Below are 27,996 nucleotides of genomic sequence, written 5' to 3'. Positions count from 1 at the left end.
AGGGGCCGCTCGGGAGGCGGAGCTCCGAGCGCGACCCGGAGGGAGACTCGGCGGCCGCAGCCATGGGCGCTGGGCCTGCGGGGGCGCGCGGGGGGGCGCGAGGACCTGCGGGGCCGGGCGGGAGAGACAGCTGCCGGGACCGGCCCTAGACGCTGAGCCGCGGTGGGATCCCCGCCGGCTCTGCGAGGCCCTGCGAGTGCCAGGGAGGCGCCGCGAGGGAGCCGGGCAGCCGCCGGCCACTTCAGGGGGGGCCCGTCTCGCCGTCTGGGCGGTCGAGAGGGCCTTGGGGGCACATCTGGGGGTGCGGTGACCCGCCCGGCGTATTTCGGGGGTCAGGGCGCGTTTGCCAGGGGACATCTGGAGCCCGGCGCCGCCTCTGTCGGGCCCCAGGGCACCCCTGGATGGCTGCGCTGTGCCCTCGCCGGCCGCCCGGGCGCCGCAGCGGCTGAGTTCGCCGGGATCGCCGGGCCGCCGCCGCCCTTACCACCCGCTGCATGCTGGGCGCCCGGGTCGCGGCCCACCTGGACGCATTGGGCCCCCTGGTCCCCTACGTGCCGCCGCCGCTGCTGCCCTCTATGTTCTACGTGGGCCTGTTCTTCGTCAATGTGCTGATCCTGTACTACGCCTTCCTCATGGAGTACATCGTCCTTAACGTGGGCCTTGTCTTCCTGCCCGAGGACATGGACCAGGCGCTCGTGGACCTCGGCGTACTCTCCGACCCCGGCTCGGGCCTTTACGATGCTGACTCGGAGCTCGACGTCTTTGATGGGTACTTGGAGTAGGGTCTCGACTGCCGTTCCCCTCCTCCCTGGAGCCGCAACCCACGCCCTGGACCAGCCGCCCAGATCATGCCGCCGCAGCTGGTGGGGGGCACCATCTGGACGGGGATGGTTCCCCAGGAGGAGATCCTCCCCTGCCTCCGAGGCCTGTAAGTGCCGTCTCTGAACAGGATGAGGGCGGTTTGGGGCGCTGGCAAGGGAGATGGAGACATCCTCAGGCCGGATACACACCCCTCCCTCAGGCTTCTCCTCCGTTCACCTCTTCCAGGTCTAACTGGATGCCAGGAATGGCCAGACCCCTCTTAGGTCCTTCGTTTGGGCTGGAAAGCTTCCCCCAGCAAAGGGGATAGTTGGTGAAAAGGAAGGGGACCCCGAGACTAAGTTACATTTGGGGTCACCCTGTGACTTACCCCCCAAAGCTTATGGAAAAAGCCTTCGCTCCCAAATCTATTTGAGGAAGAGCTGTCAGCTCCTCCCCCAATCCTCATCCTGGCTTTGATGATGACCTTGGCTTTTGGGGGATTCTCGGTCATCCTAGAAGGATAAAGATTTAGGGGTGTCAGAAGACACAGGGAGCCAGGCACGAATCATATTTGTACTGTGGCCCTTGGGTGGCTGGGTGGGGATTAAGTGCAGGGGCTCCAGGCCAAGGCTGTGAGAGGAGAAATCTCAAGCAAAGAAGCCTGTACTTCCTTTTGGCCTTGGGTTTGCTGCTATTTTGGAGTCAGATTTCAGGGTGCCCCAGCTCATCAATTCTGCAGCTCAGAACTGCAGGGGCTGCCAGTTTTGTAGGCTCCCTTCGCAGAACAGGCAGGCACGGAGCTGGTGCGAGGGCTCGCTTTGTCTGCAGTGTTTGCAAGCACTCAGGAGGCTCTTAGGTCCTCAGGAGAAGGGACCACAGGGTCATTGCACTGAGATGGTCAAGTCCTGTCTTTGAGGCTGTGACGAGGGAGCTTTGCATCCAGCATCCAACCCACTGTATATGTGAGAGGTAGGGAAATGAAGGTCCAGGGAGGAGTAAGACTTGGTCATAGTGACCAGGAAGAGAGGCCGCTGGACTCAGTGAGAGAGAACACATGACCAGATACGCTGTCACGCAGCCTCCGGGACTGGTGAGGGTCACAGGGCAGGCAGGAACACCTTGGCTCAGCCCCTGAGGCTGGACAGTACTGGAGTGTCACTTGGCACAGGGCCTAAGTGGCAATGAAGAGGGGATGCTGAGAGATGGTGAGCAAGGGCTCCTTTAGGAAAATGGACACCAATGCATTCACCCAAGCAGGCTGAGTCCACCCCTCTCCCACATTACCTGGCTTTGCCAAGACAACCACAGGCAGAGGGTATCTTAGTTCAGTCTTCTATAACAGAATACCAGAGGCTGGGGGACTTAAGCATTTATTTCTTACTGTTCTTTTTTTTTTTTTTTTTTTTTTGAGACGGAGTCTTGCTCTGTCGCCCAGGCTGGAGTGCAGTGGCTGGATCTCAGCTCACTGCAAGCTCCGCCTCCCAGGTTCACGCCATTCTCCTGCCTCAGCCTCCCGAGTAGCTGGGACTACAGGCGCCCGCCACCTCGCCCGGCTAGTTTTTTGTATTTTTAGTAAGACGGGGTTTCACCGTGTTAGCCAGGATGGTCTCGATCTCCTGACCTCGTGATCCGCCTGTCTCGGCCTCCCAAAGTGCTGGGATTACAGGCTTGAGCCACCGCGCCCGGCCTCTTACTGTTCTTATAAGGGCACTAATCCCATCCATGAAGGCTCTGCCTTCATGACCTAATCACCTCCCTAAGGCCTCACCCCCCAATACCATCATTTGGGATCAGGGTTGCAACATAGGAAGTTTGAGGAGACACAAACATTGAGTCTGTTGCAGATGGTGGTACAGGGTGGGGTAGGACCTACTGGCAGCATAGCTGGGTGCAGAGGGCTCTCCTAAAGGGTCCACAGTGAGATTTCTTTGAAGAAAACTTCTGTTGAGCTCAGTAAGATCTTAGCAAGAGCCAAGTGCTGGGAGGGGCGTGTGCTAGCTGCTCTGCACACCTCCCCAGCCTGCCTGCCTGCCTGCCATCCGTCCGTTCTTTTACGGAACAAATGCTTTTTTGTTCAGTACAGTGCCTGGTGAGTGAACACAGTGAGGAAGACAGACCCAGCCTTGGCCCTTTGGCACTTGGTGAGGAAGACTAGTAGGAACCCAAACAAGAGAATCAGATTTTTTCGGAGCTATGAAGGCAGGCAAGAAGGATGTGAGCTTCCCTGTCGTGTTCACTGCCGTGTCCTCAGCACTTAAAACTGCCTGGCATCTAGTAGATGGTCTCTGTAGGTGTAGACATGGAGTAAAACAGAAGTGAAACAGTAGAATAGAGATGGTGGGCTGCTTTAGCTGAGGGGTCATAGAAAGGCTCTCTAAGGAGATGATGCTTTTGAGCTGAGCCTTAATTCGATAGAAGGATCTAGAGAAAAGCAGTCCAGGCTGAGGGTGCCAGTAGTCCAGTAGTGCCAAGACCTTCAGGTGAGAGAGAGTTGGTTTTTCCAGCAACCAAAAGGAGGCCCATGTGGCTGGAGAACAGCCCCAGGAGAGGTCAGTGAGGTGGGCGGGAGCCATACATGGAGGACCTGGAAGGCCATAGCCAAGAGCAGTGGAAAGCCATTGGAAAGTTCTAGGCAGGAGATGACACAATCACATTCCCATTTTGTAAAGATGACTCTGGCAGTTGTGGACAGAATGAGCTGAGGGTTAAGAAGGGAAGCAGGGACACCACCTCAGAAGCTGTTAGTTGTTCAGGCCAGACATGACAGAGGCTTGGATGAGGGGAGTTTAGTGAAGATAGAGAAACATGAACAGACTGAGAACAACTCTCAGAAGTAGAACCTATGAAATCCATTCAAAATCTGTACTGAGCATTGATTCTATCGCACTCCTGGGTCTAGGCCCTTTGCATATGCACTCACTCATTCAACAGACTTTGACCCTTCTTGCTCTTCTGCCAGGCCATGTGCTAAGACCCTGCGATCCCAAGATAAATCCCTGTCTCCAAGCCAAGCACTTGACTTTGAAGCAGTGTAACTTGGTGAATAACGTCTTATTTTATCTCTTTATCACATCAACAGAAACACTTCCCCTTCCAAATGAAAACATTGGCATATTCTGAACTAAAAACTGAATCCCAAATGCTTCGACATATTTTGCAGCAAACGCTGTTTAAGCAGAAACACCAGGAAGTATCTCTCAGGGACACCCTTTCAAAGCTCTCGGGGTGTCAGGGCCTGACCGTAGGAAGTGGGGAGGCCTGGAGAAGTGGTGGAAGCCATGCACAGCCTTCCCCCCTCCCCACCCTCTAATCCAAGCCAAGGAGGCCTTGCCTCCAAGTGCTGAGGAAGCTCAGAATCCCGGGGTACGAGAAGGGTGGCTAGCAGCAGGGAAGCTGCCAGGAAAGACCTCAAGATGATCTGACCGAGCCTCATCGCCAGGCCCCTTTCCGTAAACAGGGGAATGCTGGTAGTCAGTCCTGTTTTTTCTCAGCCGTTCTCATGTGGTCACATGTATTTCCCATACACCAATCCAGGAAAGAGTGACTCAGGGCAAGGGGCATGTCACGCAGTGGGGCCCAGGATGAGTATCAAGATGAACAGGTGCACCCACTTTTGCTCCCTCTTTTTTTTTTCTCTTATGTGTGGACCCACGTAATTGAGTTCTTCAAACACTTGCTGAGCACCTTCTTGAGGAGGCAGTATTAGGGTCATGGGGAAGAGCCAGGGCCCTGGGTTCACATCCCAGGGTAGCTGTGACCTTGGGCATGCTGCTTAACCTCCCAGTACTTTGGTTTCCTCTTCTAGAAAATGGAAATAATGAAAATCTCCCTTGTTGTGAGGACTAAGTGAGATATACATAAAGTACTTAGACCTCCTTGTATATAGTAAGAGATGTTTTAGTATTAACCACTCTTATTCATAGTCAGATATAATGGAAAGCGTGTTATACCCATGCCCTTGCGAATGTAGAAACCTGCACCTATACTCGTGCACGAATATTTATATTCCATGAGCAAAAGAGGATAGGCTGCCTGAGTGCCAGGGAGGTCCAGGTCTAGCCTAGCTGGGGGGGACTTCCCACTCTGCCTTCCCAGCCCCAGGACCCTCAGGAGAGCTTTCTTGCTGCCCTGTGGTCCCCAGAGCACCAGAACCCTGGAGAGCCGGCTCTGTGGTTTTCCTAGAGTGTTAATTGTTGCCCAGGAGCAGGGAATGGGGAATCAGGAGCTCTGTCCTTCCCAGGAGAAAGGGCCGCAGTGGCTGGCCTGGGAGCCAGGGAGAGTCCTCACGTCCCAGCACTTCTGGTGCAGAGGCAGCTCAGTTGGATTATTCGTCCCAGTTCCTAATGAAAGTGAAAGCCCCTGGTACCTGCCAGCCCTGTCTTGGCACACAGCGAGCTGAAAATGCAGAGACTGGAGAACATTGCCACCAGAGTCGGCTTGTCCTGGTACAGCTCAGATTTGGAGCTGAGGGTTATCAGATTCATTGGTCTGTCTTATTCCAGGATTTACTGGGCTTCAGTTACCTCCTGACTAGGAACCACAGCTGCTCCTTCCTAACCTGGTCCCTCCTTGCCAATTTGTGGCCTGTGCTATCAGCAGAACCCCTGTGCTGGACGTATAGCTGCCCAGCTCAGAAACCCAAACCTTCCGCAGGGACACAGTCAGATTTGAGTTATGGGAGATCCCACAGGCAGGGGTCAGGGCGGATGCAGGAAACCAGGCCAGGAAGCTATGGCTGTCATCTAAGCAAGAGACAGACAATGGTGACACAGGGAGACAAGTGTGCCCCCAGGCTGGCCACCTCTCCAACTCTGCTCCTGACATGAGGCTCACCCAGAAGATCCTTGGCCACAGGGTACATTGGTGCCAGCTGCGTCTTCAGACAGGAGAAAACCCCAGTATGTGTCTCAAAACAGTGAGATGTCAAGGGCCCCACTCTCTTAGCCCTGCATTATACAAACTGGAGATTTCAGCCAAGAAACAGGCAGGGTCTGCCCCACTTACAGCCCGTGTGTCTATTTTGCTGAACTAAGAAAGTGAGGCCTCCTCTCAATTTGGATATTTATATTTCTGGTGTGTCTGCTAGCTTTCCTCCCAAAACTTCTGAAAGCATCGTCTGCTTTTGGTGAACCTAAGATCACAATAAAAGTGGCAGAGATCTTTTTCCCCATCTCACAAATCAACAGAGGAACAGGATGGGGAAGTGGCGGCCGAGGGAACAAAGCCAAGGAAGACTGCCAGCCCGGTTCCCTGGCCACAGCACCGAGGGTTTGAGGGGTACCCCCAGTGAGGGCTCCCCATCCCTGACTTTGGAATACCAGCTCATAGTTTCTGCCAAGCCTGTGTCATACACACTCTTGCTCCTTTTTCCTGAATAAAAAAATTAAAAAATAGTTTCACACATGCAGAAAAGTTGCAAGAGCACAAAGAATGCCCACCCAAATTCACCAGTTGCACCAATTAGCACTTTGCTCATGTACACGTGCATGCCATTCCCTGTTTGTATATGCATGCCTGTGTATACGCACACACGTGTATATGTGTAATTTTCATAAGCATTTGAAAATGGGTTCATTATGCACCTTTACTCCTAAATAATTCAGTGTTTATTTCCTTAGAACAAGGACAAATTTGCATAACCACAGCAGGGTTGTCAAAATCAGCAAATCTAGTATTGATACAATATACAATCCTATGACCAATCTCATCTACAACTGTATTCAAATTTTATGGAGGCTGAGGTGGAAGGATCACTTGAGTTTAAGACCAGCCTGGGCAACATAGTGGGGTCCCGTCTCTACAAAAAGTAGGAAAAAAAAAAATAGCCAGGTGTGGTGGTACACACCCATAGTCCCAGTACCTCGGAAGGCTCAGGCAGGGGGATCGCTTGAGTCCAGGAGTTCAAGGCTGCAGCGAGTTACTGCACCATTGCACTCCAGCCCGGGCAACTGAGCGAGACCCTATTTCAAAAAAAAAATTGTCCCAATAGTGTCCCTGAACAATAAAAAAGAGAGAGTTGAGGTCCAGGATGCAATCCCAGATCAACTTTTGCGTTAATCTCGAGCCTTCTTCAGTCTGGATCAGCTCCTCAGTCTGTCTTTATCTCTTGTGACATTGACATATTGGAAGAGTACAAGGCTGGTGTTTTGTAAACTGTCTCTCAATTTGGGTTTGTCTGACGGTTATATTCAAGATTAGATTCAGATGAGGCATTCTTGGCAGGAATATTGCAGAAGTGAGTGTGTGTCTTCAGTGCATCTTACCGAGAGGCACGTGCCATCTGTCCCCTTTCTGGCAACGTTAACTTTGATCAGTTGGTGAAGGTGGTGTGTGCCAGGTCTCTCCACTGTCAAGTTGCTATTATTCCCTTTATAATTTGCAGTTTAAGATGAAATGCACTAGTTTTAGTGCTTCATTTGTAAAACTACTTTTTTAGGTGAATTTATTTTAAAAAGAATGTCTATGTCACTAAGGAGAAAACCATCATCAGTTGGCACAGATAAAAACCCTAACTGCCAAAGTCATTAACTTTTGGCCAAATACCAGAGCCAGCTAAAGACACAGGGCCTTGGCCTGCTGTCTTTTTGTTAAAAAGAGATTAACAACTGTCAGGTGATAAACGTAAGATACACCAGCACCAAACTGAACTTTCTCCTCTAAATAATCATAAGGATTGACCAAAAGCTGAAAAGCAAATTGCTTGCTCACTATATGTGATTCCTTGTTACTTAGGGTCACCTCCCTGTACTCTCTAAAATGGTTGCTTACATGCTTTGCAGTTGGACACATCTTGGTTTAAATCCCAGCTCCACCAACACCTCAGACTTCATCTCCTAAGCCTCGGTTTCCTTCTCTGTAAAACAGGAATAATAATAGCACCTGCCTAAGGGCTTGTGCAAATTAGATTGGGATAGTGAATGATGTATAGTCGGTGCTTGCTTAAAATTGCTTAATGAGTGACGTGGTCAGTGTCAATGGTGTGTCAGACCCTGAAGGGGCGCTAGCCTAGGAAGCCTTCCCCCTTTCCTTGGGCGCCCTTCCTCCTGAGGATTGGTTACCAAGGAGGGTGTGTCTGTGTGGGCAGCCTTTGAAGTAGCCCAAGTGCAGTGATAATTGGTACCCAGCGAGTCCCCAAATGATGCTGGTACCCTCACAGCTGCCATCCCAGGCCTCAAGCTTGGAGTGTCGGGGAACTCCCTCCAGGGTAAGGCTTCATTTCTGGGAGTCCCTCCCGGCAAGGGGCTTGGCTGGGTGGTTAAAAATAACTGCCTCTCCCACATCTCCATCACTTGCCCCAAGCGTCACCCTGTGAAGCCGCCAAGGAGGGTTCCATTAGACAAGGGAGGAAACTGAGGCTTGCGGAAGTTCGATGACTCACCTTAGATACCCATCTATGAGGCGGCAACATTGGGCTCCTGGCCACACTGTCCTTATGCTTCCCCTAGTGAGGTACTCTGCCGGAGGCGTCCCAGGGCGGCAGTGAATATGCAGCAGTGGATCAGATCGGCTTTCAGGGGCCCGACACCCCCTGAGCACCTACTGCTTTGCCCTTTTAACTGGTACCAGGCTCAGTTGTACAGGCCAAGGATATCAAGCTAGAATTCATGGTTCTATTTTCATTGTATTTTTAGCCTTGCCTTCTGTGTATGATAAATTCTACTGCTTTGGGTGTTACACAGTGACATCAATGATCTTTTTTAAAAATTGGAGTTTAAAAAGTGCATTGATTTAAAATACTAGTCCAGGTGGTTCTTGGATGTGGCAGGACCTGGAGGGAGGCACTGGGCAAGCGCTGTCCTTCCAGAGGCCTCAGGGAGTCTTGGATGTGGCCAGCTGGAGGCACGTGGTGGACCAGGCATCTTCACAAAGCCCACTCCTGATCAGCTTTGACAGCCAACATGCAAATCAGAAGCCAGGTTTGAGAAAGTGGTCATCATTTCTCTGTGACACTGGCTTTCCTCAGGGACATGGACCTGTGTAGAGACTGGCAGCTTCTTCCGGCCACTAGGAGACAGCCAGACCCCAGCCATGCCTTCATCCTGAGATAAGGTAGAGACCCTCCTGCCACATAGCCTGTCACCAGGGTGGAGGATCAGAGTGGCTGCGTGAGCAGGGGAGGGTGCCATCTCTCTTTAGCCACTTTAATTGATTGTTTTGGTACTTGAAGAAAGGAATGAGCAATGGGTTTCTAGAAGGCAAAGTCTTTGAAGGAGGAAAAGTGCTACTGCTCTCAGAAGGCCCCCAGCCTTGAGAAGGTTCCCTGCCAGTATTGGTTTTTACCTGGGAACAGGTAGGGCTAAGGATGGAAGGAACCACCACGTACTGACGTCTCATGTGTGCTGGGTATTGCCAGGCACTCCACGCACACAAACAACCCAATGCAGTGGGCATTGTCCCCTTTTCCAGATGAGGAAACTGGTGCAGAGAGAGTGGGTGACTTGTCTGAGGTCACACAGCCAGGAAGGGGCAGAGCTACAGTCAGCACAGACAGGCTGAATCCAGATCTCACACCATTTGCCCTGAGGAGCAGGACAGCGGGCAGCTGAACTCCGGGAAAGAATCCCCTTCTACTACTTTCAGAGCCTTGCCCACCACTACCCGTAAAATGCCAGGGCCATCTTCTTACTTAAGCCACATCCTGAACCAGGCAGCTTCTCTGCAGAGTTATTGAGCTGAGACATTGCTTCACAAAGTGGATCTAGTACCCAACTGTCATTCTGACTACAGAAACCAGCCAGCCAGCCACGTCCTCTGTCCAGCTTTGGGGAATGGCCTGGAATGAAGGGTTACAGTTTCAGAAAGGGGGAAAAAAATCTAGTGGCTGATAACTTGTGTACTGTGCTCTAATGATGTCAGAAGGTTGGAGAACCTGCTGCCCTGGGTTCTACAAGCTGCAGCTGTGGGGTGCTTTTCAGCCTGGGGCTCTTGGTGCCTTAGAGCAAACTTGTCTAACCCGTGGTGCGACCTGCAGGGTGCGAACAGCTCAGGACGGCTTTGACTGTGGCCCAACACAGATTCATAAACTTTCTTAAAACCTTGTGAGATTTTAGCCTGGCCAACATGGTGAAACCCCATCTTTGCTAAAAATACATAAATTAGCCAGGCATGGTGGCATGCGCCTGTAGTCCCAGCCACTCAGGAGGCTGAGGCACGAAAATTGCTTGAACCTGGAACTGCAGTGACCCAAGAGCATGTCATTGCACTCCAGCCTGGGTGACAAAGCAAGAGCCTGTCTCAAAAAAAAAAAATTTTTTTTGGTTTGTTTGTGAGTTGTTTTGTTTTGTTTATTTTGTTTTATTTATTAGCTCATCAGTTATCATTAGTGTATTTTATATGTGGCCCAAGGCGGTTCTTCCACTGTGGCCCAGGGAAGCCAAAAGATTGGATACCCCTGCCTTAGAGAAAAGGGATGAACCTGCAGTGCCGAGTGGTTTCGGCTTCGGGATCAGGCCACAGAGGTTCAAATCCTGGCTCTGCCGTTTATGAGCTGTGTGGCCTTGCACAGCTTGCTTAACCTCTCTGAGCTCCATGTGAAATGCTGGGATGATGGTCCTACTTGGCCCTACCTCCTAGAGTTGTTTTTGGGGAATAAGTGAGTTAAGACATGAGTTAGAGTAGTACAATGTGAACATGAAGTAAATGCTTCATAAATGTCAAGTGTTGTCACGATTTTCATTTAGGGTTTGCCAAGGCTGCCATTGCAAGACACAGGAGCAAAGGGGTTGATCTCTAATAGCCAAAGTGGGTGACAGATGAGAATTGAACTGTGTCCCAGGACATCCTCCAGCCCTAGATATAGAAGTCTGGGGTCACATCCCTGTCCTCGAATCACTGTGTGACTTCAGGCAGAGGTCACCACCCTCTCTGGACCCTTCTGTTCTCTGTTGTGGAGTGAGTGGGACCAGCTGGGATCAAAGCCCTCAAACCTCATACAACACTCAGCACCTTTTGCTCTTATCTGCCTGTTACCTGAACTATTAACAGTTTTCTTTAAATTGGCTCCTTTTAAAGTGAAATGTTTTGAAAAGAGAAACTTTTGTGTTTTTGAGACAGAGTCTCACTCTGTCACCCAGGCTGGAGTGCATTGGCATGATCTCTGCTCACTGCAACCTCTGCTCCCCCAGCTCAAGAGATTCTCTTGCCTTAGCCTCCTGAGTAGCTGGGACTACAGGCGCCTGCCACCATGCCCAGCTAATTTTTTTTCTTTTTTTTTTTTTAGTAGAGATAGGGTTTTGCCATGTTGGCCAGGCTGGTCTTGAACTCCTGACCTCAATTCGCCATGTTGGTCAGGCTGGCCTCAAACTCCTGATCTCAAGTGATGCACCCACCTTAGCCTCCCAAAGTGCTGGGATTATAAGCGTGAGCCACTTTGAAAAGAGAAACTATATTAGCACCAGAAATGGAAACTTGGCATCACTTGCTATAAATAGAAGGCAACCCTACAGATAAACACAATGAAAACAGGAGTGTTAGTAAATTCCACGTGTAACCCGTTCAGACTGGAGATTTGCACGCAAGAGAGCAGCTACAGCCAGACTAGCTCCTGGCTGGAACTGTTGGGGATGCTGTTTGTGGTCACAGGATTGGGAGAGGAGTGAGGTCCTCACTGAATGATTCCATCTTCTTTTTGTTTTGAGACAGGGTCTCTGTCACCCAGGCTGGGTGCAGGGGCACAGTCATAGTTCATTGCAGCCTTGAACTGCTGGGCTCACGCAATCCTCCTGCCTCAGCCTTCCAAGTAGCTAAGACTACACCATGCCTGGCTAATTTTTAAATCTTTTATGGAGACAGAGTGTTTGTTGCCCAGGCTGGTCTCAAACTCCTGGCCTCAAGTGATCCTCCCACCCTGGCCTCCCGAAGTGCTGGGATTATAAGCATGAACCACTCTGTCCAGCTGATTCCATGTTCTCTTAACACCCCGTCCACACAAATCTGAGATGGGCTCAAGGATGACCGCAGGCCTTGGAGATCTCTGCAGCGAGCATCTATGCGGCTGAATCTGAGTAAAGGATTCTGCTCCGGGCTCCTGGCCAGCAGGTGTCTCAGGAGCAGCCTGGTGGAGGGCAGTTATGGGGAGACATTAGCTATGCCTGCACTTACAGCCTGGGGGCCAAGCAGGCTCTGGAGGGAGAGAAAGGCCTCAGCAAAGAAGGGCAGGTCGACCTGCAAGGAAGAGTTGAGTGGAGGGAATGGGGCGAGGTACCCACAGTCTCTGGTAAGGTCTCATGGCACTTAGCAGGGTCCTCAGCCTCTGCTAAGAGGTCAGGAAATGGTAGCTGCTCTCATTCAGACTGTTTCCATCGTTATTACCAAGCCAGTGCCAGCTTTGCCTCTCATAGCTGTGCATCTTTAGGCAGGTCACTTGGCTTCTCTGAACCTCAGTTTCGTATCCTATACAATGATAAGAACCTCAGTTTCTTATCCTATATGATGCATGGGTCTCGATGGAAACAGTTCCGCCCCCTTAGATCAACCTTGGAAATAGGGTAGGAGGGCATTTTTAGTTGTTACAGTGACCAGGGATGCTACTGGCACTTAGTGGCCTGGAGCCAGGGATGCTGCTAAATACTCAGTGCCCAGAACAGCCACACCACATCCAAGAATTGTCCTACCCCAAATGTCAATAGCACCCTGTCAAAAACCAATACATGCCACATGTTTAACATACAAGTTCTGCGAGATGTTCAGTGAAGTTTGCGGAAGGGATAGTCTGAGCTGGAAGATGAGGCTTGGAATCAGAGCAGGGCTTGAGGGGGCTGCAGAGGGGTTGGGCATGGGAACACGAGGTGCTGCAGAGACACTGGCACCCAGCTGGGCACATAGAGAAGGCAGTGGGAAACGGGGGTCAGGCCATGGAGATGATGCTGCGTCCTGAGAGAAGGAGCCAAGTGGGGTTGCTGAGTGACTTGGCTGTGGCCAATGCCTTCCTGTAGGTTGCAAAGCATTTTTCCGGGCAAGGTGGGAGGTGTTGCCAAGCCCTGCCCACTACCCAGCGCTGGCTCACTGGCCCAGAGCTGCAAGTCAGCCCTCAGACCCTGGGTGACTCCCGAGCAGATTACACCAGCGTCCCTCCCAATAAACAGGACAGACCTTCCTCTCCCGTGCGACACTGCGCTGATTCTCCAGCCCAGGGTCTCTGAGAAATTAGGCAAATTCATTAAAAGGGTTTTAATAAAAATTGCAGAAAGACATTTTCAGCCTGAGTCTGGGGCTCCCAGTGGTTCCCCAAATTCAAAAGATGGAGGAAGACTTCCTTGCCCCACCCCAAACCTCCTGAGCCTCATGGATTGGTCCCCATCCCCAGCCAACATGGTGGCAGGGTGGGGCTTCCATGCTAGTAACCCCCCTTTTTCCTTCTTGTTAGGCCTGCTCCCCTCAAAAGCTTCGTGCCAACAGAGAGGTTCCTGTTTGGACCCAGGAGAGTAGAAAAGAGATTGGGACTGAGTGCTGAGGTTGGGAAGGCACCTGCTCCCACAGAAGGGGGAACGCAAGGGGCGTCCCAAGACCTCATCTGCCCGCAGCGTCACACCGATGGCCCGGCCTTGGCTTCTGATTATTTGCAGCTGCGATGGAAGTTTACAGGAACCCAGCCAGAGTTTGCCTCCCTGCACTTCACCCCGGAGCGCACCTGCTTCCCCCACTTCACCTTCAGAGAGGACACTTCAAACTGCGGACACACGCAAAAGCAACTCCCAGCTCCGTTTGATGTGAGTTGAGCCTTCAGGCCAGCTGGGTTTAGCCCGAGGCTGGTCTTAGATGCAGCGGCTGTTTCAGGGAGTGACTCAGAAGAAAAAGCTGAGGAAGCTCTCGGGGGCTGAGGGTGGGATTCTCGCTTCTTCGTTTCAGGTTACTCGTTCTTCAGCAAGTTGGCGAAACAGACATCGTGCTGGGGAGTGCCGCGTTACTCCTCTGGCTGGAAAGGCTTTTCTGAAAGTATGAGTGTTGTGCCTACTTAATTCTGATAAACCTGTTTAAGCAATACTTAGGAGGCTGACTTCTTTGGATTAAAAAAATGTATGCAACTCCAACCCCTGGGGCCCTGCCTTTTTTTTTTTTTTTTTTAACTTTGAGATTCGGGAAAGGAGTTCTAGGCAGAACCTTGTGGTTGACAAATAGCAGAAGATAAAGGTCTCCCAAGTTGGAGATCCAAAGGGGTTCAGAGAGTCTGCCCCAGTCGGGCTGGTGTGAGAGTCCCAGGCTGGCCCTCTGCCCCACTCCACAAGCCAGGGACAGCATTTGGAGTGTGGTGGGAAAAACCAAACTAGAAACCAGGCCTGAATCCTGTAGAAGTGGCAGTGGGTATCCTGGGCCAAGGTAGACCTTCATTAAAGATATGGGGGGAAGGCCTTGGCACAGTGGTTCATACCTGTAATCCCAGCACTTTGGGAGGCCAATGCGGGCAGATCACTTGAGGTCAGGAGTTCAAGACCAGCCTGGCCAACGTGGTGAAACCCCACCTCTACTAAAAATACAAAAAATTAGCCAGGGGTAGTGGCGCACACCTATAGTTCCCAACTACTCGGGAGGCTGAGGCAGGAGAATTGCTTGAACCCAGGGAGGCAGAGATTGCAGTGAGCTGAGATCGTGCCACTCCAGCCTGGGCAACAGAGCAAGACTCTATCTCAAAAAAAAAAAAAAAAATTGGAAAGATTAAATGAATGAGTGGAATTGGGTCAGCTTGCAGTTTCACGGAATACTAGCAGTCATTCTCTTCAGTTTGCAGAGCACTTGACTTCAAAGCACCTTCCCATACACACCGAGTGAAGCAGGGTACAAATGATTAATCCCCTTCTACAGGTGAGGAGACTGAGGTGTGGGAGAGTAGAGGCGGCAGAACTCCGGTGAGAGACAGTTGTAGCACCACTTGCCCTCATGCGATGCTAAAGAAAGAAAAGCTACGAAATCTGAAAAGAAGACATTTGAGAGGCTCAAGGAAAAAGGTGAGCGTGAGGAGGGAGACATTTGCATGTAGAGAGAGGCCTGAGAGGAAAAATGACTATTTGGAAGGTGCGCGGACTTACAATCCACTGGACGTGGAATTGCACCATCATGCCCTGATTCCTCTGAGCACTGCTGTACCACCTGACAAATGGGGTTCAGAGCACTTCCAGCACACTGTGCCTGTGCCTGCAGAGAGGTCCTCCAGAGAAGTCAGGAGTCCATTCCCTTATAGGAGTGTGACTATAAGTATCACTTAGATCTGTGACATGGAGACAGTAATTTATCCACACTTACGATGACTGTGTGTTAACGACAAAAACATGCGCCTCTGGGTTAAAAGGCTCCACACCAGCACTGCCAGCTTGGCAAGCAGAACCCAGACTGGTTTGCAGCCCCCATGTTCCCCCTTGACCAGGTGCCTTTGTGCACTGTACAGACTGGCCAACTTCACCTGGCAGCCCTGCCAGAGAGTTTTTTTAATTTGCTAAAATATAAGACTCACCAGGGCAGGAACATCTTATTTATGACTGTGCACTCAGTATGTATTTGTAGAATGAATAAAGCGAAGTTAAGATCCACGCAGCCGGGTCTGGATCCCTCAGACTCTCTTGACACCCACCTCTCACTTGCTGGGGAGAGGAGCAGAGCTTGGGACCCAGGCTGATCCTGTGGGCACTGGGGCTGGTGAGCTGGAGCTGAACAGGCAGCTCCCACTGCCACCAGGAGTAAGCTAAGCTGTCTTGAATTGGGGCTTCTGGGCAGACTGTGCCCGAGTGGAAAGCAATAGTTGTGCTGGCAGCTCGCTGGGTAGAAAGCGGAGCTGCCAAGTCCCTTTCGGGCTCACTGCAGCCAAGGTGGGACTCCATCTCTGCTAAAAACCAGCTCACTCCCAGGACAGAGCTGTGTCAGAGGCAGAGACAAACATTCCCCTTGGTACAGCTTTTGGTGCTTCAACCTTTCTCACCCCCAAGCAATGAATTTTCCACTGAATTTTAGGGAGCCACAAAGAAAAATCCTCTCATAAAAGAGGACTTGAGTCAAGGTGGGCTCTGGTGTGAGTGTGTGTGTGTGTGTGTGTACGTGCACACGTGCATGCGACGTGGTGAAAGGAGGGTGGGTAGGAGAGTAGCAACCCTTGTCACACTGGCCAACAAAATATGGCAGAAGTGGACTGGGTGTGGTGATTCACATCTATAATCCCAGCACTTTGGGAGGCTGAGGCAGGAGAATCACTTGAGGCCAGGAGTTCAAGACCTGCCTGGGCAACACAGTGAGACCCTGGCTCTACAAAAATAAAAATAAAAATTAGCTGGGCTTGGTGACTCACACCTGTAGTCCCAGCTATTCGGGAGGCTGAGGTGGGAGGATCACTTAAGCCCAGGAGGTTGAGGCTGCAGTGAGCCGTGATCATACCACTGCATTCCAGACTGGGCGACAGAGCAAGACCCTACCTCTTAAAAATATATATATGTGGCAGAAGTAATACTGTGTGACTTCTAAGGCTAGATTATGAAAAGTGGTCTCTTTGTCTCCCCTCCTCTCTCTCTCTCTCTCTCTCTCTCTCTCTCTTTGGGATACCCTCCAACCTAGCCACCATGCTATGAGGAAGCCCAACTAGCCCACATGGAGGGGTCCCAGCCAACTGTTCCTTAGTGGAACCGAGGCCCCCAGCCAACAGCCAGCATTGCCTGCTAGACATACAGGAGAACGAGTCTTCAGGTGACCCCAACCCAGCCCTCAAGCTGCCCCACCTGACACAGAGTAGAACAGAAGGAGCTGTCCCCACTGAGCCCTGCTCAAATGACAGATGTGTGAGCAGAATAAATGTGTGTGTTGTTTTAAGCCACTATGTTTTGGAGTGGCTTGTTATGTATTGGATAACCAGAGCAGTGGGTACCCCAAAATGGTAACAGGGTATGAACTCAAACCCTGGACCCGCCTGTGACATTAAAGAGACATAATGTAGTGAAAAAAGACACAGGAAATGAAGCTGTGCTTCCAGTCTGTTCCCCTCTCACCACCCCATTAGTGTCCCATTAGCTGTTTCCCTGCTAGGGGCCGGTGCATCTGGCCAGGCCTAGCTTTGGCTTTGGCCAACAAAGTCACTGCATTGAGTTCCACAGACAAAAGTAGCTGCCACAGAAGCCCAGCCTGTTGCAATGTGGGGAATTAGTAGGCTGGAGGTTGCCCATCGTGTCTTCTCAGTGCTCGGTGTGCCCTGTCAAGGTGTCTGGTCGGAGAGCAGGGTGGAGAAGTACTTTCTCCGTGGCTGGGTGCGGTGGTTCACGACTGTAATCCCACCACTTTGGGAGGCTGAAGTGGGCGGATCAGCTGAGGTCAAGAGTTTGAGACCAGCCTGACCAACATGGCAAAATCCTGTCTCTACTAAAAATAAAAAAATTAACCGGATGTGATGGTAGGTGCCTGTAGTCCCAGCTACTCCAGAGGCTGAAGCAGGAGAATTGCTCGAACCCAAGAGGCGGAGGTTTCAGTGAGCCCAGATCGTACCACTGCACTCCAGCCTGAGCAACAGTGAGACTCTTGTCTAAAAATAAAAAAAAGAAGTACTTTCTTCCCAGGGTGGCAGGGGCCTGGGCAAGCAGAATGGGGCTGCCTCCATCACTCTCTCTGGCCTGGCCGTGGTCGTCCGCAATGTCCTGCAGGGAAGGCCTCAGGGCTCCTGGGTGGACGGCAGCTGCCACCAGGCATCCATCCAACTGGATGCTAAAGAAGCCTGGAGCCGGGTCTGTGTCTGTCAGCAGAGCAAGACGTGGTTCATTCCGCAGTCGGGCAGGGGCCAAGCCTGAACCAGCAGGGGCCGGGTGCCAGGATGCTGAGGCTCATGGGATGCAGCCTGGAGAAGAGCTGTGTCCACAAGTACCCAGTTCAAGGTCCAGCGTGATCGGTGTTCTCAGAGAACGTGCTGTAGGAGGAGGAGACAGGAGAGGGGGTTGGACACTCTAGGAGGGGCAGCTTGACACCTGGGAAGGGTGCTATCAAGATGGGGAATGGGAGGGGCAGTGGGAATGGAGGCGGATGTGCAGCACAGTGCGGGGAACACAGCGGTGGGGCACAGCAGTCTTCATAATGAGGGGCAGGAAACTTGTCAAGCAAGTTCATCTGAAGACAAACCGGAGCGTCAGGGCAGCCACCAAGCCAAAACAGCAGCTGGGAAGGCTTGGAGTCCCCAAAGGAAGCTCTTCTAAGCACTGAGGCTGGGGGATGTGGATGGCCAACTTCCCTGTCCCCTGGTCTCTAAGCCTGACTACAGGGCTCAAGCTCACAAAGCCTGGATGACAGCTCCACCGAGTCCAGGGTGGAGACGGGGGATGTCTCCGATGATGCAATCGTCCAAGGGTGGTGGCCCAGCCCCACCTGTGTCCCACCCCCGTTTTATGAACGCCACGTTCACAAGGACACTGCCCCCAACCCCCTGCGGCTCTCCCCTCCCAAGCCCACCCTGGTTACCCTGTCCAAAGCACAGCTGGGATCATCTCAGGCTGATCCGTGAATCCTGTTGTTGCAGGTGTTCCTGGACACTGAACGGGATGGTGGGCGTCCACATCCTGCAAGGGGGAAAGGGACACAGAGCCAGGTTAGAGGAGAGAGGGCGGTCTCGAGCTCTAATGACAGCTGCCTCCAAATCCTTCCTTCCACCCAGCCTAGAACCTTGGGTACTTTTCCCCTGGCAAGATACAGACCAGTGTGGGTCATGGGGAAAAGTAGAAGCCTAGGAGGCCCGAGATTCCTTTATGGTTCTGCAACTGACTTGCTGTGTGACCGCTGAAGGTTAGTTAACTGCTCTGTGCTTTATTTTCCTCATCTGTAAAATGGGTCTCGTAAGACCCACCCTGTGTGTCTTAGAAGATATGAGTGATTGTGGAGATAAAAGTGCTTTGAAAGAATATAAAGTAACCACTATTGGACATCATGGCGACTTAATAAAAGATAAACTTGAACCATATGAAATTGCCAATTTTACAGGTCAAAAATGGGTGGATGTCAGCAATTTCATATGGTTCGGCCTAGTACCGCATTTATTGAGTATTTTTGTGTGCCAGCTACTATTGTTATAAGAGCTTTGTAGGGCTTGATTAGTTTAAGCCTCACAAAACCTCTTGGGTGGATATTATTACCATCCCCACTTTACAGATGAAGAAGCTGAGGCCAGAGGGGGCAGTGTCTGCTCACTCAGGGTTGCAGACTGGTGAAGGGAAGAGCGTGATTTGAGCTCTGGGGTCACACTGGGCCACACTGGAGTGAGTTGTTCTCCACCCACCAGGTTTGCCTGGACTTACGCCAGCGTCTCCACGTGAGGACACTTCCGAAGGCTGGCAGCGAGCTGCTGGGCCCCGGCAGCCGTGAACTTGTTGTACTGAACGCTGGCAAGAGAAACTCACTTGGGGCCTGGCCCTTGGGACTCCCCAGCTCCAGACCAAGGCCACCCCCACACCCAGCCCTTCCAGGACACCCAGGGAGAGACCCTCAGTGTCCCCTGCCCCGGGTTGAGCCACCCACCGCCCAGACTCCCACACTCACTCCATCACCCGGAGGGACACCATGTCCGGAAGCACACGAGCCAGGCTCTCGGCTCCCATGTCGCAGATGCAATTATTGTACAAGCTGTCAGAAATAGACGGGAAGGGATTAGGGGCCCGTACATGGTCAGCCTTCCAGAAGCCACCACCCCTAGGCTCCAGAAAAAGCCTGGTCCCACCATCCCTGGGGGAAGGGACTAACATTTATTGCATAACAGAGCCTGGCATTGTGCCAAGTACTTACATAGACTATATTAGGATGGTTCCCATTTTCCAGATATGAAAATAGAGGCTAGGAATGAATAAGTGACTTGCCCAGAGTTTCTTTCCCCAGGTCCCACTAGTCCTCTTGTCCAGGGCTGTGGTGATTGCTTCTAGGGTCTCAGTGTCCCCTGCAGCCTGGAGGTCAGCCCCGTGGGAGTCACCGCCTACTGGGATTACTGGCCCGTTTTAAAGACAGGCAAACGAAGGCCCAGAGAGTTGAGGCCATTTCTCTGTGGTCAAACAGTGAGCCCAGGAAAACAGCAAGACTAAAAGGAGGTCATTTCTTGCCTTACTGTGTGGAAACTCCCGGGAGAACAACTTCCCAAGTTCAAATCCCAGCTATGCCTCTTACTGCCTCTGTGACCTTGGGCAAGCTACTCAACTCTTCTGAGACTCGTTTGCCCATCTGTAAAATGGGCATGATTGAGTCATTGTGGGGAGGAGTAAATGAATCAATGCTGGCATAACATTTAGAATATGCCTTGGTGCCTAGAATGAACTAAATGTTAGCTATGGTTCTGACTACCTCACAGAAACCTTGGTGAGGGTCACATGAGTCAACGTAGAGGGCATGACCAGCACTGGGGGCAGGAAGAGAAAAAGCCAGTTACGGGGCCAGCTCGAGTTTCTGTGGCGTATTCACAACCAGCATTAGTAGCAGTGAAAATAGCATGATGAGTGTCACTGATGCCAACTTCGGCTGTTTACTCAACACCAAGCAGCCTTTTAACAGGCCAGGTGCTGCTGTGGATATGATTTCAGGGCCATGACTTTGCCGTGATTCAGCCTCAGAGCTGCCTTGCAGGGCTGCATATAAAAGCAGCAGGTGCGGTGGCTCATGCCTATAATCCCAGCACTTTGGGAGGCCGAGGTGGGTGGATCACCTAAGGTCAGGAGTTCGAGACCAGCCTGACCAACATGGCAAAACCCCGTCTTTAATAAAAATACAAAATTAGCTGAGCGCGGTGGCACATGCCTGTAATCCCAGCTACTCGGGAGGCTGAGGCAGGAGAATTGCTTGAACCCAGGAGGAGGAGGTTGCAGTGAGCTGAGATCACGCCATTGCACTCCAGCCTGGGCAACAAGAGGGAAACTCTGTCTTGAAAAAAAAGAAAAAAAAAGAAAAAGCAGCAGGTTTACCCTGCTGCCAACAGGTCGGCCGCTACCAGTGCAGAAACTAGATGGGGGTTTTGCAATCTCTGAACCCTGGAGACCCTTCCTCCTCCCCACAGGGAGAGTAATCTGACTTTATTTCATCGATGCCAAGACATATATGTCACCATTTGAATGTCATTGAGATCAGGATGTGTCTTATAACGAATAGCGTGTCACAGCTTGCATTTTGGCCTAATGCTGGGGTCTTACAATGGATGGCCTCTTAGATTCCATGAAATATGATGTTTCTTAAAGTGTAAATCAGTGCGGGCATGGTGGGTCACACCCGTAATCCCAGCACTTTGGGAGGCTGAGGTGGGTGGATCGCTTGGGCTCAGGATTTCAAGACCAGTCTGGGCCACATGGCGAAACCCTGTCTCTACTGAAAACACAAACATAACCTGGTGTGGTGGCGGGCATCTGTAATCCTAGCTACTCGGGAGGCTGAGGCATGAGAATCACTTGAACCCAGGAGGCAGAGCTTGCAGTGAGCCAATATCATGCCACTGCACCTTAGCCTGGGCGATAGAGCGAGACTTGGTCTCAAAAAAAAAAAAAAAAGAAAACAAAACAAAAGAAGAAATGAAAGTGTAAATCAGATCAAGTGTCACCTTCACAGGCCCACCTGCTTTTCCATTCACACTGAAAAAACTGCAAATGCCTCTTGTGACCCACAAGGGCCTCCCTGTGTGACCTGGATTCCCCTGACCTCCCCTACTTCCACCATTGCCCAGCCTCTATCCCTCATTCACTACACACAGCCACAGTGGCCCTTCTGACCCTCAAAGACCAGCCCCGTTTCCCACTTAGGGCCTTTGCACCTGCTGTTCTTTCTTCCTAGAGTCCTTTTCCCCTAGAGCTTCCCACAGAAGAATCATCTCCCCAGAGGTCCTGTACCCTCCTGGGCCTTGTTAGTTTCCTTCCCAGCATGAATCACTGTTTAACAATATTTTATTTATGTATGTGCTTAATTCTTACTATGCAAAGAAACTCAAAACAAGAACCACATCTCTCTGGTTCATGCTTGTATCTCTAGTTTTTAGCACAACTGTGAACCAGACAGATTCTATTTTTGCTTTTGAGTTTCTTTGCATAGCAAGAAATAAGCACCTACATAAATAAAATATTGTAAAACAGTGATTCATGCTGGGAAGAAACTAACAAGGCTCAGGAAGGTACAGGACCCAGCTACTTGGGAGGCTGAGGTGGGAGGTTCGCTTGAGTCTAGGCAGTTGAGGCTGTAGTGAGCCATCATTGCACCACTGCACTCCAACCTGGGTGAGACCCTATCTTCAAATAAATAAGTAAGTAAGTAAATAAATAAATAAATAAACAAATAAATAAATAAAGTGGCCGGGCATAGTGGCTCACGCCTGTAATCCTAGCACTCACTTTGGGAGGCCAAGGCAGGTGGATTACCTGAGATCAGGAGTTTGAGACCAGCCTGGCCAATATGGTGAAACCCTGTCTCTACTAAAAATATAAAAACTAGCTGGGCATGGTGGTGGGCACCTATAATCCCAGCTACTAGGAACACTGAGGCAGGAGAATCGCTTTAACAGAGGTTGCAGTGAGGTGAGATCATGCCACTTCACTCCAGCCTGGGTGACAGAGCAAGACTCCATCTCAAAAAAAAAAAATTAAAAAATTAAACAAATAATAAGGGACCAAATGCCACCTTTCCTGGGAATCTGACTCTGTCCTCAGTAAGTGCAGAGCTCTGGCGAAGAGGAGAGAAGTTTCTCCCAGTCTGGCGAGTGAGAATAGCTGGTAATGCTGAGATGGATGACTGGGGCTCTGGTCCAAACTCAGTCCTCTCCTTATCTCTGGGACCACACCAGGGCCTGGCTGGAAGTCACTCAAAAGCAAGAGGTGCTATGCCAAGGCCTACCAGAAGGTGGCAGTAAAAGCACTGACCGGCATGTGAGTGACAAGGCCAGGGCAAAAGCTGCCCGTGCTGGTTAGCCTTCCAGAAGCCACCACCCCTAGGTTCCAGAAAAAGCCTGATCCGGCCATCCCTGGGGGGAAAAGGACCAATATTTATTGCACGACAGAACCTGGCATTGTGTCAAGTACTTACATAGACCATTAGGATGGTTCCCATTTTCCAGGTAAGAAAATGGCGGCTGGGAATGAATAAGTGGCTTGCCCAGCGCTTCTTTCCCCAGGTCCGGCTAATCCTTTTGTTCAGGGCTGTGGTAATTGCTTCTAGGGTCTCAGTGTCCCCTGCCGCCAGCATGACGTGGGTTTCCTGTGCTCCTCAGCCCCCCAGCTCAGCACCTGACCAGTAGCCGGAACCCCACTTACCTTAGCCTGAGCAGGGATGCAGCGAGTGAAGGCAGGCCCTCAGCAAGTTTGTAGGCACCCAGGTCAGTGATGCTGTTTTGGGACAGGCTGCGGGGACACAGTGAGGGGGAGGGCTCAGGACCAAACTTGTACGCCTCCCTTTGACCTCAAGGAGAGTTGTGGGTCATAGGCTGTGAATGGCGCTGTCGACAGACTTAAGCTACCTCTCGGTAAATAAGAGGATACTGTTAGGTCCTGTGGCCAAGTGGAGGGCAGAGGTGAGGAGGTGGATGGGAGGGAGAGCGCACCCTCCTGCCCCCACCTGTCCTATGATTCTACAAGATTCCCTCTTCTCCCTCTGTGCCATTTTTCAGCACTATAATGAAATAAGGGTTGCCATTATTTGTTTAATGGCTATGTAATCCTTTCTGCCGGGTTGTGGGCTTCATATGGAGCAGGGCCATGTCTGTTTTGCTCATTAGTGTATCCCTGTGCCTAGAGCACTGCCAGGCACATAGTAGGTGCTCAATAAATACTTAAGTGGGGTGGCAGGTAAGAAAGGGAGGGAGGGAAGGACTAAGGAGAAGAAATCTGCCGGGTGCGGTGGCTCACGCCTGTAATCCCAGCACTTTGGGAGTCCGAGGCGGGCGGATCACAAGGTCAGGAGATCGAGACCACGGTGAAACCCCGTCTCTACTAAAAATACAAAAAATTAGCCGGGAGCGGTGGCGGGCGCCTGTAGTCCCAGCTACTTGGGAGGCTGAGGCAGGAGAATGGCGTGAACCTGGGAGGCGGAGCTTGCAGTGAGCCAAGATCGCGCCACTGCACTCCAGCCAGGGGGACAGAGCGAGACTCCATCTCAAAAAAAAAAAAAAAAAGAAAGAAAAAAAGAAAGAAATCTAGCTTACAGTGTTACCTAGGATACTAGAAATTACTGGAGAAGTCCCAGGGTCCTACATGTAAGGAAATTGCTAAGGAAATTCCAGTAAATTCTTTGGCCATCGCAAGACCTTGGTAGTGAGGGGGAGTGTGGGAAGATTCTGATATCCTCTAGGTTCAGTAAAAAATCATGTTGAACTGGGCATGGTGGCTCATGCCTGTAATCCCAGCACTTTGGGAGGGTGAAGCAGGTGGATCACTTGAGGTCAGGAGTTCAAGACCAGTCTGGCCAACCTGGTGAAACCTCATCTCTACTAAAAACACAAAAATTAGTTGGGTGTGGTGGTGCATGCCTGTAATTGCAGCTACTTGGGAGGCTAAGGTGGGAGAAATTGCTTGAACCCAGAAAGTGAAGTTTGCAATAAACTAAGATCGTACTACTACACTCCAGCCTGGGCTACACAGCAAGACTCTGTCACAAAAAAAAAAAAAAAAATCACATTGAACCAGGCGTGGTGACTCATGCCTGCAATCCTAGTACTTTGGGAGGCAGAGGCAGGATCGCTTGAGCTCAGAAGTTCAAGACCAGCCTGGGCAACATGGCGAAACCACATCTCTACAAAAAAATACAAAAATTAGCTGGACATGATGGTATGCACCTGTCCCAGCTACTCAGAAGGCTGAGGTGGGAGGATTGCTTGAGCCTAGGAGATTGAGGCTGCAGTGAGCCATGATTACACCACTGCATTCCACCTTGGGTGACAGAGCGAGACCTTGTCCAAAAAAAAAAAAAAATCACATTGATCCTCCTGTATCTTATCCATCTCCAACTTCCCAGAGCCCAGAACAGTTTTTAAAAAGTTTTACTGTTTTGATAATAATGCTTTATTCGTAAATCCTAATCTGTCTCTCCTATTTCACCCCCCAGTATAATTTTCTGTCGCCGAACATTATTTTCACTGCTGTGCACTTCATAATTACCGACTTGTTTACTTGTTCATTGTGTCTCCTCACTAGCATTTAAGATTCCTGAGGTCAGGGGATTTGTTTGTTCTCTTTCAAGCTGGGTCTCCAGGGCAGGGCCTAGAAAAGTGTCTGCACATAGTAGGTCCTCCTTAAGTATTTGTAAATTAATAAATGGTTGGGTAATTAAATAAAGAAATGATTGAGTGAGGGGTTGGATGAGTGAATAAAGAAATGATTGAATGAGTGAATGAATGAATCATTGAATGGAAGGATGAATGGCTGATTGAATAGGTGAGTGAGTGAATGAATGAATGAATGGATGAATCCACTGGGGCTGTGCATGGTAGCTCACACCTATAATCCCAGCACTTTGGGAACCTGAGGTGAGAGGATTTGTTGAGGCCAGGAGTTCAAGGCTGTAGAGCTATGATCATACCACTATATTCCAGCCTGGGTGACAGAGCGAGCCCTTGTCTAAAAAAACAAATTTAAATTAATTTTTAAAAAGTCAGCTGGACTTTGGGGGCCAGATTCAGCAGGAAGGGCAGGCCCAGCTCACTCACTTGAGGGTTTCCAGGGACTTCAGCTGGGGGAAGGTGGCTGAGAGCTGCGAGACACCCTCGTCCCCGATCTTGTTCTCACTCAGCGCATCCAGGCTGCAGGTGGAATCAGATGGGGGCCATCAGCTAGCGTCCCGGGGGCCACCTGACCCTTCCCATCCCAGTGTGGGCCTCCTCAGCCCTGGCACCCGCCCTTCCCGCCTCCCAGCTCTAATACACCATAGGCAGCTAGCATACTCCTGAGCTTTTCAGACCAGGACTTCATCACCTGGAGGCTGTAACCAGCCAGCCAGGGGGCAAAGTAACTTGTGATGGACTTGAATCCCTGTTTAGCTTCTTAGGAGCCCCTGAGGCTTTGCAACTTCCTTAACCTCCATTGTAAAGTAGGACTATGCTCCCCAGCCCCTCCCCAGCTGAATTGCTGAGAGCAGCAAATGAGGTTGTGAGGAAAAGAGTTTCAAAGGTCACAAAAGGATCTACAACTTTTTTTATTTTGGGGATTCCCATCTGCTGTGGAGTCATCTCATCACTCATGTGCCAGCCACGTTGAGGATGCAGTAGGCGGAAGAGAGAAATAAACGGGACAAAGTGAGGGCTTTTCTCTCTGCATGTGCCTTGGGGGCAGGATTTGGGGTTGTCAAAACCCGGAGGTTGCTGGACACTGTAGCATGCACCTGTGGTCCCAGCTACTCAGGAGGCTGAGGCAGGAGGACCGCATGAGCCCAGGAATTCGAGGCTGCAGTGAGCTGTGATCACAGCACTGCATCCAGATGTTGAGAGGAAGGGGTCCCAGAGTCTATACTCACTCCAGATGCTGCAGGGAGGAAAAGGCCGTGAGGATCCGCACCAGTTTGGGGAAAGCCTGGGGGCCTGAGATGGGGCCCAGCCTAGGAGGCAAAGAGCAAGGGTAAGACCTCCAGTCACAGTCACAGCCCCTCATTCAGCCCCAGGGTGGGGCAGAGACAAGGCACAGAAGTCAGGTGCTGTCTGAGGCCCCTCCTCTTCCCTTCCACCACAGCCTCTTAGGTCCCTGCAACCCTTCCACATAGGACCCCAATCTTTTCTGCTTGGGGTAGATTTCACAGCCCCCCATAAGAGGCCAGCTGAGACTGGGAACTGTGGTTCATGTCTGTAATCCCAGCATTTTGGGAGGCCAACGTAAGAGGACCGCTTGAGCCCAGGAGTTAGAGACCAGCTTGGGCAACATAGCGAGACTCTGTCTCTACAAAAAATACAATAATTAGCTGAGTGTGGTAGTGTGTCCTGTGGTCCCAGCTTCTTAGAAGGATCACTTGAGCCCAGGAGGTAAAGGATGCAGTGAGCCATGATCACACCACTGCATTCCAGCCTGGGTAAGAGTGACACCCTGTCTCAAAAAAAAAAAAAAAAAGAAAAAAGAAAAAGAGGTAAGTTGGACTCTCAGCTTGGGGCTCCCCAGCTTTTGTCTCTAAGTAGGGAGCCAGTTCTTACTCTTCCCAACATCCACGGATACCCTTCTCCCTCCCCAGCCTGGGGAAGGAGTCCTCAAATGCCAGCTGAGGACCACCGCCAATGGTAAACCAGGTGGTTGACTAATATACGTTTGCATTTTAATAACAAAAGGAACCATTTGTTGAGCATTTATTATAAGCCAGGGACATGCTAGGCCCTTCCCTCGGCCTAGATCTCATTTACTCCTCAAGACCCTGAGCTACAGGCTCTTCTTACCTCCATTTCACATATAGGGAAACTGAGGCACTGGGAGATCAAATAGCTCACACAGGGTCCCACAGCCTGGATCAACATTTAGACCAGACTTCAAGGAGATGAGAAAAATAAGGACAATGAAGGGCCGTTTAGTTTAAAAATATGGTTAAATGCACTCCATATAAAGAGCTTTTATTCTGCAATTACGTCCTTTGAACTTTTTCAATATTAAAATGATCATTCTTTGGTAAAATGATGGTGCCAGCAGTGGGTATTTTGTTATTCGTTTGTTTGAATGAGCATCCTTGATAAAAATTTAAAAACAGTAATCGCACACGGTCACTCAAATTCGTTCTGAAACGTTCTCGGCCTCTGAAATCCTGAAGTCTGAGAACCACTGGCCTCAGCAAAAGGCCACAGGATCAGAGTTTGACTTCAGGATCTGGCATTTGGCTCCCTGCTGAGGGTCTTGGCAAATCCCTTCACCCCTGAGTCTCGGTCTCCTCAAATATTTCACCCCAATCTTATGGGGTTCTTGGATTAAGGAATTCATTGTTAAATATTGACCGCTTGCCTATTATGTGCCAGGACCAGGGGGGGATGTTGTGGGCCAAACAGACGAAAATCCCTGCCTTCTGGGTGCTGGGTGCCCAGGTTGCTGGCTTTCAACCTCCTAGGCATGCTTCTGCCTCCAGGTCTTTGCACTAGCTGTGCCCTCTGCCTGGAATGATTCTCCCCAGATATCTGCATGGCTCACACCTTCACCTCCTCTGGTTTTTAGTCAGTGAGGCCTTTTCTTGCTTTTTCTTTTCTTTTCTTTTCTTTTCTTTTCTTTTCTTTTCTTTTCTTTTCTTTTCCTTTCCTTTCTTTTCTTTTCTTCCCTCCCTCCCTCCCTCCCTCCCTTCCTTCCTTCCTTCCTT

General features: G+C 50.8%; 2 protein-coding genes across 16 annotated transcripts in view; one reads left to right on the top strand and one right to left on the bottom strand.

Moving 5' to 3' along the window:
• Nucleotide 1: 1 nt before the first annotated feature.
• DEXI (Dexi homolog) lies at nucleotides 2-15,961 on the top strand. 2 transcript variants are annotated; one of them, XM_023231091.3, is made up of 3 exons: nucleotides 788-928; nucleotides 13,166-13,508; nucleotides 14,599-15,961. In XM_023231091.3, exons 1-3 carry the CDS (start codon nucleotides 849-851, stop codon nucleotides 14,644-14,646), a joined length of 471 nt encoding a protein of 156 aa, XP_023086859.1. In that variant the 5' UTR covers nucleotides 788-848; the 3' UTR covers nucleotides 14,647-15,961. The 2 variants fall into 2 exon arrangements, with proteins under 2 accessions (XP_023086860.1, XP_023086859.1); XM_023231092.2 differs by lacking the exon at nucleotides 14,599-15,961 and having other exon boundaries at nucleotides 2-928; nucleotides 13,166-13,829.
• A 602-nt stretch (nucleotides 15,962-16,563) lies between these two features.
• CIITA (class II major histocompatibility complex transactivator) overlaps nucleotides 16,564-27,996 on the bottom strand; it is a 60,415-nt gene continuing 48,982 nt past the window's right edge. For 13 of the 14 annotated variants that reach the window (XM_023231151.1, XM_023231154.3, XM_023231155.3 and 10 more), the window contains 7 exons: nucleotides 26,197-26,277; nucleotides 25,394-25,486; nucleotides 23,007-23,093; nucleotides 19,282-19,365; nucleotides 19,041-19,124; nucleotides 18,211-18,308; nucleotides 16,564-17,665 (listed from right to left, as the gene is read on the bottom strand). In XM_023231151.1, the coding sequence (XP_023086919.1) occupies nucleotides 18,233-18,308; nucleotides 19,041-19,124; nucleotides 19,282-19,365; nucleotides 23,007-23,093; nucleotides 25,394-25,486; nucleotides 26,197-26,277 (505 nt within the window). In that variant the 3' untranslated portion in view covers nucleotides 16,564-17,665; nucleotides 18,211-18,232. The remainder of the gene's footprint in view (nucleotides 17,666-18,210; nucleotides 18,309-19,040; nucleotides 19,125-19,281; nucleotides 19,366-23,006; nucleotides 23,094-25,393; nucleotides 25,487-26,196; nucleotides 26,278-27,996) is intronic. The other variant, XM_023231159.3, reaches the window with a different exon arrangement.

This window comes from Piliocolobus tephrosceles, chromosome 17 (genome assembly GCF_002776525.5).
Source record: "Piliocolobus tephrosceles isolate RC106 chromosome 17, ASM277652v3, whole genome shotgun sequence".
Classification (NCBI taxonomy): Eukaryota; Metazoa; Chordata; class Mammalia; order Primates; family Cercopithecidae; genus Piliocolobus; species Piliocolobus tephrosceles.
This window is presented reverse-complemented; position numbering and strand designations above follow the sequence as displayed.

Coding starts and splice junctions, on each gene's coding strand:
- DEXI (XM_023231091.3), top strand. CDS start 849: ATGCCGCCGCAGCTGGTGGGGGGCACCATCTGGACGGGGATGGTTCCC. Junction 929..13,165: donor CTCCCCTGCCTCCGAGGCCT/GTAAGTGCCGTC, acceptor CCTTCTTGTTAG/GCCTGCTCCCCTCAAAAGCT. Junction 13,509..14,598: donor AACTCCCAGCTCCGTTTGAT/GTGAGTTGAGCC, acceptor CCCCTTCTACAG/GTGAGGAGACTGAGGTGTGG.